General features: G+C 38.1%; 1 protein-coding gene across 1 annotated transcript in view; it reads left to right on the top strand.

The window, feature by feature from the left end:
• LOC148657379 (vacuolar protein sorting-associated protein 8 homolog) overlaps positions 1 to 12,332 on the top strand; it is a 48,539-nt gene that overhangs the window by 8,568 nt on the left and 27,639 nt on the right. The window contains exons 11-21 of the mRNA XM_088643605.1: positions 61 to 120; positions 583 to 690; positions 899 to 976; positions 2,807 to 2,962; positions 3,503 to 3,577; positions 3,744 to 3,779; positions 3,870 to 3,960; positions 4,525 to 4,571; positions 7,399 to 7,488; positions 10,035 to 10,081; positions 11,528 to 11,750. Coding sequence (XP_088499731.1) covers positions 61 to 120; positions 583 to 690; positions 899 to 976; positions 2,807 to 2,962; positions 3,503 to 3,577; positions 3,744 to 3,779; positions 3,870 to 3,960; positions 4,525 to 4,571; positions 7,399 to 7,488; positions 10,035 to 10,081; positions 11,528 to 11,750 — 1,011 coding nt within the window. The remainder of the gene's footprint in view (positions 1 to 60; positions 121 to 582; positions 691 to 898; positions 977 to 2,806; positions 2,963 to 3,502; positions 3,578 to 3,743; positions 3,780 to 3,869; positions 3,961 to 4,524; positions 4,572 to 7,398; positions 7,489 to 10,034; positions 10,082 to 11,527; positions 11,751 to 12,332) is intronic.

The raw sequence follows: 12,332 nt of genomic DNA on the forward strand, positions 1-12,332 counted from the left end.
AAACACGATTTCGATTTATCTGACATATCTTCTTTTCTCTATTTTGCCATCTTTTGACAGGTGTTGATTATTACCCTGAAACCTGACTTGAAGGTTGTTTATGCTTCCCCGGTTGTGAAGGTAAACCTCAATTAAAATCGGATTGTTTTACGTGTTTAGAATTGCCCTTTTTTTTTACATACTCGACTGATTCAGAATCATCAATTCTGTGTTTTGGCTTATAGTTAGCTACAAACCTGTCTGAGGCAAGACCTCTGAGGGTGGTGTCCAGGTAGAAGACAAGTGTTTGTACAACATGCCCGAAAATATGCAACAGCTAACTAATTCATGAACATACAGTATGTTGGTTATTAAACTGAAAAATATCATAATTAGCTAAGGGCAATGTGAAAAATACATGCAAGTGCTGTAGTTTTCATAGGCCATGCTGCCATACAGTTACAATAAGGGAAACATCTTTATAGAAATTTAGTCATATGATAGGGTTCTCTTGTTTAGTTACACAGTGTTTTTCAAGCTTTATTTACAAGTTATAATAAACCTGTTAAAGTTGTGACTGATGTGATACAATTTGTTTTGCAGACAGATGCTCACTGTATTCCCAGTCTGGCTTGGAATTTTTTATGGATTCAGGAATCAGTTGACCCTGTTTTAGCTTTTTGCCAAAGTTCCTGTATGACAATGTTTCATGTAAGTTGTGATTTTTTTGTTTGGTGGCGTTTCTTGTGGTAATTCAATACATTGACAAACTGTCACTGGTGTTATGGAGCTGAAATATGTGTTTTTAAAGCAAAATATATTTCTGGGTGGAATTATTTTATTTACAGAAAATTTGACTTGGATTAATTGTCCAAAGACATAGATATTAATAGTATCTTAATTTCTGTTTTCATTCCAGGTAAAGTGTACAAGTGAAACATTGTCAGTTGTCAAAATAAGGGAAATTAAGCTTCAGTTTGAAATTATTAATTTTAAGGTGAGTGCCTGCTTTTTTCTGAAGTAAACGTAATCAAGTAAAATTAGATAGCTTTCTTTTGTGAAATAACTATTGCTGTCTTTCTTAATTGAGGATGTTTGTTCCAAAAATGTTTTTTTTAGTTTCTCTTATATATATGATTTGAATAAATAAAACTGGCAGTTTTTAGGCACAAAATAGGAATCCTTTTTGAAACAAACAGTAGACTTCTAATATGTTCACTGTACATCTTAGTGAGCAGTACTATATTTCCAGCTCACCTACAGTATAGCCAAACATTCACTTTATAACTTTATGGACACAATCAAAAAAGGAGCTTTAAATAATCTATAGTTGCAGTCTTTAGAACATTTTTTTAATAAAGTCAGGATATATATTTGCAACAGTGAGAATAAAAAAAAAAAGTAGAATAAACCCGATTTTGACAGCACGGGTCTGGCACATTAATGAAATTAATGGTTTTTCTGATATAATTTTCTAACCTCAATGTTTCAGGAGCTCAATAAAACCTTTATAACCTAAAATTATTAAAGAACGAACACTTTACTCCACTCATTTTTTCGGTTCTGTTTCTCCTCAATGATGGGAAATAACCCGGGAACAATCTTTCTCGCATCTTTTCAATAAGCAAAACTTTGTGAAAAGAATGTGTAATATTTTTTCAAGTTCATGAACATTTCCTGTCAGGCTGAAATTAACATAAGTCATGAATATGGGTCATGTTATTGACAGGGCCCTCTTCCAAACCAAAAATAGCCATCGGATCATCAACCCAGTTAGGAACTGCCAGATTCGACACTGCATTCCATTGATGCTTCCCTACCACCCTAACACCCTTTCTCTTCCCAGCACCATTAATGACGACTTCTCTATTTTACAGGATGAACCCTTCACTCGTAAACTCTTTTCTAACCATCATCAAATTTCGCCGTCCACCTAATCTGCGTAACCTTCTTGTTCACAGCTCTCTTGACCTCCAACAGCAATCATCCACACCAGGCATTTTCCCCTACAACAGAACTTGCTGCATCCACTGTAAACATATATCCGATACAACACTCATTCAAGGCCCCTCTGGACAATTTCGGATCACCCAGATGACATAATGTATTTCCAGCAACCTTATTTACTGCATCTCTTGAAGAAAATACCCAGCTGATTACATTGGTGAAATGGGAATTAGACCACTTCAGGGAACATGTCAGGTCTGTGAGGATCAAAGATCTTTCTAACCCCATAATTTATCCATTTCACCTTTAAAGGCTATGATCATACTGATCTCTCCGTGGACATCCTCACAGAGGGGTTTCGGAACAACTATTGCAGAAAGACATCTGAAACCAAAATTATCTTGAAACTAGGAACACACTTTCCCCCTTCTCTCAACGACGCACTCATCTCCTTCTAATCCTCTCTCTTCATTCGCAGGTTTTGACTTCATGCCTCTCTTCCAGTTCTCCAAGAGTGTTGATTCTCCTACCTCCTCCCAACTACCCTGTCTTTTGTTTTCCCATGCTTTATTAACTGCCAGTTTCCCTCTTTCCCTCACACCTGAAGAAGGCTCTACAATGTTGTCTCTTTTCTTTTCCTTTCAGCATGGAATAACCTTTACCTGTTCATTTGTTCCCTAAAAAGTGCCTTTAAAGGGTTTAATATAGGTGTTTCCGTAATTGTATGGAAGTGTTTCATTTGCTTTTCTTTGTTTGGTTGTTGTTTTGCTCCATGATATGGCAGATGCCATTTTTTGCTACTGGTGTTCTACAGCAAAAAGACACAAATACGTACTTACCTTACCTGTCACTGTTGTTTCTTTGCATGTGTGTACTTCAGTGGATGAATACGCAAACGCTCCTTCTCATTGATTCTGTGGAGAAGCTGCACGTTCTAGACAGGAAGAGTGGGAAAGAGCTACAGCTGCTGGACCTGCCTGACCTGCAGCTCGTACACACCTGCTCACCATCCAAGGATTGGGCTGTTGGGACAGATGTATGTGTGGGATCTATCCCCTACTCATTGCCTCTGCAATGGACCTGATTTTTCCAGTGGCTCCCATAAAGTCTTTGAAATCCTGCCTGAAATCACCAGGTTTGGAATTCTGTGAGGGGAAATAACCCAGTCTTTTAAGGTCATGAAATTAACTCCCATGGTGAAAGAAAAAACAATATATCCCACTTCAACCTCTAACAGAAGCTAGCTGTCAATGTTTGGTAATTAATTCCCTGTAATCTCACATTCAGAACCATAACTTTAATTCCCTTTGGTACCAGTAGCACATGGAGGCTTGACATGAAAGTGAAGTGAGCCTAAAAAACATGGCCTATTTTTCCTCCCAAAATGAATTAATAAAGAAAAAGGAACGTGATGCTTATGCTTCCAGCAATGGCACAGAAATGATAAATGTCATGTTTTGGAGAAGATGAAATGTGTACAGTATGTGCATGATTTCACCATTGTGTTTATTGTATGTTTTTTTTAATGTGGTATTAACCTGCAAGCAGTTCCAAGTCCTGTTTTATGTCTTTGAAGGCTACAACGGTTAACAAGATCACCTATCAGTCAGTCGGCAGTCACGGAGGAGAAACAATTTTGCTGGGGGTCAAGGTGAACTTTGTTTTTCTTTATTTCTTCAATTTGGTTTTGAAATTAAAATGTTATGAAACAAAGCGTGACATACTGTAGAATAAGAGGCTTTGAAAGGCTGTGCAGCTGTGCAGAGAATGGGTGGTGGCCAGGCCAGAATCAACCCCTGTTTTCTCTGTTTCCACAGTCTGTGCGAACTGTCTCGCTGAGAACCTGGGCAGAGGTGAGATTCTGCTAGCTTGCAGTCAGGGACACTTACTGGGGTTCAGGTTGGTTTTCATGCTCATCTGGTGCCGATGATTTGTCTGTCCAGAGGCTCGACTCCCTGGTGAAGCAGGAGCGGCATGCAGAGGCCTTGGCGCTGGCATGGAAGTTCTCGGAAGGAAGTGCCAAAGCTGTTGTTGGTAGGTCACTCCAGCAACTTGGGGCCGGAGTCATTCCACTCTTCACTGCACACTGTCAGGGGTGGGATGCACATTACTGAGAGGTGTGGTGGGTGTGAGAAATCCCTGAATAAAACAAAAGTCTGAAACGGCGCATGTGCACTGATGGTGAACAAGCATATAAATATTTCTCACAACACCAAAAAATCTAAAAGATGAAAAGATGAGAAATCGAGTTTGACGTGCTGAGACAGTTTATTGTTGTTTCTCAAAAAAAAATGTGTTAGAACCCTTAAAATGCTGTTCAATTATCAGAAGCTACTATATTCTCAAATTCACGTTGCCCCCATTAGTAAGTGGCTGGCTGAAATGTTCCTGCTTCCACCATAGCTTTGTCCAGTAAATATACAGTAGTGCACTACAGGTTAACAGGCAGTTTCATGAATTAGTGTAGCTACTGTTTTGTATACAGATATCACATTACATACAATACTATAGTACTAAGTTACAGCCTTTTGTTGCTTAAAGCCTTTATTTTATTGCGTCTTATAGTTAAAAGTATTTTATTAATAAAATGTTTTTAAGGTCTTCCTGGGGGCAAACAGAAAAAGAAAGCTGCGGTGGCCAAGAAGGTAAATATTACAGAATAAAAGTACTTTTTATGTTTGGGTGTTTTGTTTATATTTAAATTTAAGTATTTAAATATTAGTTTAGGTAAATGCAATTTAGTTACATTTATCTTAAATTATGGTTATGGTAAATTATCATCATTGTGTAAAACCTTCATGTGTGGATCTAGTCTGTCATGAAGGCCATGAAAAAAATGAAGCAATAGAATTGTAAATCGTTTAATTTTAAAAAGTAATTTGTGAAACTATTTTTGAGCCCTCAATGTGCTGAACTGACTTTCTGCCTGGTTTCCTTTGTGCTCAGTGGTAAGTGGAGATTTAAGATAATGTTTAATGGTGGTGCTCAAATAATTGACTTTGCAGAGAAAGTCACTGGTAAAGCACTGTTGAAATGTTAGAGGATCTATTTTGGTTTCATGTGGAGGATCAAAACTAAGCACATAAAGAAGAACTTTTAATGTTAATGTGCATCGGAAAACTCTCTGACCCAAACTTGCTGGCAGTCCCCTGATACAGTACTTTGCAAAGGTATTCAGACCCTTCCTATGGTTTTGTCAATCTGTGAAATTGTTCAGGTTTTAAATAAAATATTGAGTGCTCAAACAGACTTCTACAGGTAAGGTAAATTACAGTAAATGTAAGCCTAGAGAGAAAAATGTAAATATGTCAATTGCATAAATATTAAGATTTGTGAATTACTGTACATACTTGGTGGAAACACATTTGGCAGGAATTACAGCCACAAGTCTATAGAATAAATCTCTACCAATATTGCACACCAGGTTGGTGTAATGTTTGCCAGTTCTTCTTGGCAGACATGCTCAAACCCTCTCCAGTTGTTAGGGGATCATTTATGAACGTTGGTTTTCATATCTTTCCACATACTCTCAGTAACATGCAGATGCAGATTTTGACTGGACCAGTTGAGGACATTAACTTTCATATTTCAAAGCTACTCCATTATAGATTTGACCTTATGCTTTGAATTACTGTCCTGCTGAAAGATTATTTTTCTGTCCCAGTTTTAGGTGTTTAGCAGACTGAAGCAGGTTTTTCTGTAGGATAGCTTGTACTTTTCTCCATCACTTTTCCATTTAATCTTGACCAGCTTCCAAGTCCCTGTGGATGAGATGCAAAATTAGAACATAATGTTACCATAACCATACACTACTGGGAGTTGTTGACTGGGTGATGCATTGTGTTGTTTGCTTAAGATGTACTGGAATAGATTTTAGGCCCAAATGTTCCAATTTTACTTTATCTGACCACAAAACAACTTTTTTACACATGCTTGCACTGTCTGAAATTTGCAAAAAAACATTTACTGCAAACATGAATTGAGATGTTTGTTTTCAGTAATAGTTTCCTTCGGGCCAGCTTTGACTCATGAACATTTTCCCCCCTGTCCCCTGTGAACTCTGTAACTCTTTCAAAGTGGCTGTTGGCTTCACCTAATGATCCCTAACCAGATTTCTCCTTGCCAGGCTGTCCCACTAAACTGAGCAGCACGACAAGTAGGAAACTAGATAAACCTGATAGTCAATCAAGACAGTGATTGAAGAAGACATTGATTTATTCTGAAATTATGTGAACATCATTACACACAGACTCAATAAATGGTATGGCTCGTTAAGTTACTTTTGTACACCTACATTAATTCATGTTTAGCAGCTAAGGGTTTAAATATCCATTCAGTCATGACTTTTCCATTTTACTTTTATATTAATATTTACTTTCTTTTTGTCTTTTGCCTTGAATTTTTTACTAGGTTGTGTACAGTATACACTGTAACAAGTATTAATTGCTACTTCAAGGTGTCATAAACGAAAGCTTCAATGCAAAAAAAGGTGTAAGGTTCTGAATACTTTTGCAAGGCACTCTACAGTATATCACAATATCAGGCCAATTTCCTGTGCTGCCTGCAGCTTTTCTGTCGTTGTCACATGTACTTTGCACTCCACGAAATATATAATGTAATATTCCCATGTTGTTGCTATTATTATCATTTAAATTAGTATTTGGCTGACATGTGCCAGATTATGTTCACATTGTATTTGAAAACGAAGAACATTATTATAAATGTGTGCAGAGCTTGTTCTATGTAAGCCATTCTATCGGATAGCGGTTTTGGCTAGTCTGCAAAGGAATAGATCACAATGAAAAAAAAAATGTTTCAAATAGTGTCAGAGTACCATGGAATGTTTAGTCAGTTAGTTCTGGAAAATAGCAAGGTTTCAATGTTGTTGTCCTGAGGTGTTTGTGTGCCTGTACAGTATAAGCTCTTGGTTATATTAGTCAGTAGGTACAGTACCTTATCTCAGATAAACTTACCACTTTCTCAATTATATTTCATATTGTTCTTCCAAACAAGTGTGTATGGCAATGAACCAGGTAGAACCTTAAAATATTAATATTATTTGGCAATGTAGGTTAGAGAAGTACATATTATAAGCTGCTTGTGTTGGGGGGACAGATGATTCCAAATTGGGTCTGTGTAAACCAAAATCTTAGGGAAGAAAGCTGAAAAAGAATAATGTAGATATGATGTGTCAATGGGGTTTCGCTTTCATGTTTTCGCTGCACTCTAGCAGCTCCCTTCTGTAAAAAAGATCAACTTTTAACCATAGCAGGAAGGGAATCACTATAAACTCTGTTATTAACTTTAATCAAAATGTAATCTTGATATCGATAATCTCAGGCTGTCCTCCAGATCCGATTCAGAGATTTTGCCCATTGTGTCCTATGCCTCTGCTTAACCTTTTTTCTTGTACCCAGACTCATAAATCCAGAGCAATGGTGTTGGCTAAACTCTGTGGTGTCGGTCCTGCAGGTGGCTGACATACTGCTGGACTACCTGGAACTGTGTCTGAGGAGATGCCCTGAGCAAGGCAAACTCCAGGTCATGGAGCAGCACTTCAAGGTGGGTCTTTGTGAGCTTTTAGCCACGAGAGTAGAGGAACTGATGATTTTCCCCTCTCTAGAAAGGCAACAGTTATCTCTTTACAGTGCAGCGAAAGGGTTTATGTACCCATCAGGTTTTCTGTATTCTTGTGTATTTTAGATGTATAACTTAAGATTTTTCCAAAGATCCAATTATAAGATAACCTGATCAAAGATGCGTCACAAAGACATATCGTTTGGTTTGTCTGTCCATCCATCAATTTCTAACCGTTTCTTCCAATTCATGGTCGTGGGGAATTTGGATTTATAATTAACAAAATGATCCAACAGTAAATTATGTTCTCCTTACAATAAGTATACTGCATGTAATATTTGATTCAGTCACTGATAGAACGACACAGGAAATTCAGTTGTCAGCACAGCTCTTTGTCGTACAGTAAAGAACATGTATCCACGACACGGACATGTAACTTACTGTAGTACATTGACAAAATTGATCATACCATCCTGTATAGAAAAAACAACATACAGTGTTGTGAAAAAGTAAGTACACCCCATGAAAAGGTGTGTTTTTCAACATATTTGCATGGATGGATATTTGCTCTTCATTTCAACAATATTGATAGATAAAGTTGATCTAATTTAACAAATAACAACGAAAATTATTCTTTGCAATCATTTATTCAACATAAAAAGTCAGAAATGCAATTGTGTGCTATGGAAAAAATAAGTACACCCCCTAGCTTGAATAGCTGTTGTTGCCCCCTTTGGCAGAAATCACTTCTTGTAGGTGTTTCTTGTAATTCTCTGTCAGTTGCCTACATCAAAATTTATGCCCACTCTTCCTTACAGAACTCCTTCAACTGTGTGATGTTTGAGGGCTTTCTTGCATGTCCCCCCACAGCATTATATGGGGTTAAGATCTGGGCTTTGACTTGGGCCTTCATTTCTTCTTTTTGAGCCATTCTTTTGTGGAATTGCTTGAGGGTTTTGGGTGATTGTCTTATTGCAAGGTCCACTTACGTTTCCGCTTCAGCTTTTTGACAGATGGCCTCAAATTCTCCTCAAGTACTCTCTGGTACAATGTGGAATTCATGGTTGACTCTGTGATAACACACTGGCCAGGCCCTGCAGCAAAAAAGCAGCCCCAAACCACAATGCTTCCACCACCATGCTTTACAGTTGGTATAAGGTTCTTTTGGTCAAGGGCAGTTTTTGTTTTTTTGCCAAATATAACATCTGGCATTGTGGCCAAACAGCTCTACCTTTGTCTCATCTGTCCAGGCACATCGTTTCGATAGTCCTGATCTTCACCTAGGTGTTGACTGGCAAACTTCAGTCATGCATCTATATTCTTGTTTGAGAGCAGAGGCTTCTTCCTTCCCTCCTGACCTCTCATGTAGGACAAAGTTGTGCAGTCTCTTTTGGATTGTTGGCTGCACTTTGACATTGACTAAGGCAAGACTTGCCTGTAAATCCCTTGATGTTATCCTGGGGTTCTTGGAGACGTCCTGCAGCATCTTTTCATCAGCTCTTTGGCTGAATTTGGTGAGACGACCTGGCCTGGATAGATTGCCAGTGGTTTGAAATTTTCTCCATTTATAGTTGATCTTTCGGACAGTGGCGTGATGGACTACAACTTTCTTGGAAATGGCTTTAAAACCCTTCCCAGACTCATAGGCATAAACAATCTTTCTTCTGAGGGCCTCAGAGAGCTCTTTTGATCTTGGCGTGACCACCTCAATTGCCAAAACCAAACCAGACCACAGGTTTCTGATGTTTATAGAAGGCAGTGTTCTCCAAATTACTCTCTAATGATGTTCTAATCATTTGCACCTGTTTTGGTGCACCTGATTCTAATTTTAGGCATTTGATGCAACGATAAAGGTAGAGGTGTACTAACTTTTTCCACACAAGGATATTGCGTTTCTGTTGATTTTAGTAGTACAAATGAGTGTAAAATGTAATTTAAAAAAATAACTTTGAAAAATGACATTGCCTTTATCTATCAGTATTGTTGAAATGACGATGAAGTATACTTTTGTCCAAAAATGTAAAGAAAGACAAATTACAGGCTATACCAGGGAGATCACAAGTCACAAACCATCACCAAAACCAACACCTTATCAAGGTGAGATGGTCTGAGCAGTAGTGTCTAGTCGAGATAGAGCTCTGCTTGTAGAGATTGATGGCAGCTTGACAACATGGCTCTACATACCGTGATCACTACTCATCGAATTCTGTGACTCACTTCCTCTGCCCAGTCCTCATCCTGGTGTTACTATATCCAATGGATACAACATACTGTATGTTCTCATGCTAAAGCTAAAGTGGCTTTCTTGCCTTGCATTAGGAGAACATGACTGTTTTGACATGGTTACTCTACTTGAGTGAACTGAGCTCTGCTGAACATCTGTTACATACGTTGCAGCACAAAGTATCTAGGGTTCAGAGACCAGTGAACATGCTGCACAAGAGGAGTAAGACAGAATCCCATAAGACTGTTGTTAGATGTTCAACCTTTATTGCTTGCATGAAATAACATGCTCTTTCTTTTACATTTAGGGGATGATTCCTCTCTGTGCTACTTGCTGTTTTAAATTCAACAGAATGTGAGTGCCTTATGTTCTGCATGCCATTTATATGTATTACAGTCTATAGAATTTCATTGTTTTTGTTTTTAGACTCTTTTTGTTCATATAAAGTGTTCAAAAGTTTTGAAACACACTATGCATAGAAAGACTTAAGGAGATAACAGTATTGTTCACTGTCAATATTGCTCTCTCAGGTTCTTTTATAATATACATATTTGATCATATAATGCTAGCAAGGTTACTAATATCTGCACTTTTCTGAAACTAATTATGTCTTCTTTTGAAATATATTACAGACATTGATGTGATCACAGATATTGATGTGACATGGAGGCAATATTTTTGTATGTGTGATGATAACAAATTCTTAAACTGCATAGTCTACAGCTTAGAAGGGTGTTTGTGTTGCATGACATCATTTTAGGCTGTATATTTGAATTATTAAATTGTCAGTGGCTTATGTTTTTTTTCTTAATTGTACTTAAGTTAATGGGTTATTCATAGACAACTATGATACCTTCACTATATTTTTATATGGCACTTACTAATGACACACATGTAACCAAAATTCCTGAAAATAAATCAAAGTTGAACTAGGAAACTATAGTGCCAATAATCATGCCTCTGTTATTTGTAAAGTTATGGGAATGATTATGGCTGATAGTTTACAAACTGGATAACAAGCCAAGCAGATAATGGTTGAACTCAATAGGGTGGGGTTATTTTCCCCATTTCCTTCTCACAAATGCATTACTCTTGTAGTCTTTCCTCTATGTGCTGTAAATTGCTGTTTTAATTAAAATTTGTTTTTGAGATGATTACGACTAACATACAACACCTGAAAACATGAGAATGTTTAATTTTTCTCTTGCGTTGTCTCACCATTTGAAACGGTTCCTTTCACTTTTTTTCCAAGTTTTCCCAGAGTGGTCAATAATCGATGCACGTTCTTACGGTTGTTCTTTTATTCAGAGTGTTAATAATTGCCAGAAAATTAATATGTTCTACCACAAGTCTGCTGGGGGTGGCAGCATTGAATAGTGGGTATGTCTTGGGTATGGGTATGACAAGTTATGGGTTCGAGTCCGCACTGCAGACACTGTTGTTGTACCTTGAGCAGGAAACTTTACCCAGCTGCACCAGTCTACCCAGCTGTATGAATAGGGAGCAGTATTGTTGAGGGGGTAATCCCTGCCCTTACTAGTGTCCCTTCCAGTGGAGGAGTGATGTCTGATCCTCATAACGCTACAGAAACCAGGATAAGATGAGGCTCAGTGAGCCCCTGTGGTTCTGGTATGGACCATTTCCAAACCTAGTAACTGAAAAACATCCTTCATGCATAGAAGTTAAACATTTGCTGTTTCCTGCCAAGACTGAAATAAACTCACCTCTGTCTAGTCTATATATACCTTTTTTGGTCATCTATTGTTTGTTTGTTTTTCTGTTCTATTTTTTCCGATCCAGTGATTTGATTTTTGGGGAGGTATATGAAAAACTGAACCACAATGCTGTTGCCCTGGGGGTCCTGTTTGAGTGCCTGGAGCCACATATCCTGAGCAGCAAACAGAATAACATACCACCACTGGTCATGAAAGACATGGTTGGGTACTATGAGGAGCAGGGGAAGGTGCATGTCCTGGACAAACTCATACCACACCTGGATATCATGACCTTGGATCTGCATCAAGTGAGTCTGGAATCAGAGATCCTGCATGTAGGTAGCAGGGTGAACGGAGGGTGACTATAGAGTACGTTACACCTTCTGTTTTCTAGCAACACATTCTCTAGGGCCAGAACCTGGTGTACATAGGACATTGAAATGGGGAAGTGTAGAAACAGCCCCTAGACCAAGAAGCAGGAATGCGTCAGGGTTCACATTCCTCATGAGAATAATGGAGGAATTGGATTCAGCTGTGAGTGAGCTATGAGACTTAAATTATAAATTCTGCTATAAATGAGACTTAGCTCACTGTAAACAAAATATGAACTGTCTGTAGGCTCTGAGGCAAAAATATTATGTTTTAACTGAAGTCCAACAATATCTTTCAATAACATCTACTTCTGTGTAAGTGGCAGAAATACTGCAGGTTTAATACCTGTCCGCGGCACAACAAGACAGCTGGTTCTATTAGTGTTATAGCCACAGGTAAAGTAGAAATGCTAGATGAGTAGGAGGATCTGCTACATTTGGTGACAGCAGTGGGAACGTGCCTCTAGTGGCATAACGGGGAAAGCACAGAAAAGAAAATTGGTTTAAATTTTCTTTTCT

The sequence above is a fragment of the Lepisosteus platostomus genome, chromosome 8 (genome assembly GCF_059453375.1).
Source record: "Lepisosteus platostomus isolate fLepPlt1 chromosome 8, fLepPlt1.hap1, whole genome shotgun sequence".
Lineage (NCBI taxonomy): Eukaryota > Metazoa > Chordata > Actinopteri > Semionotiformes > Lepisosteidae > Lepisosteus > Lepisosteus platostomus.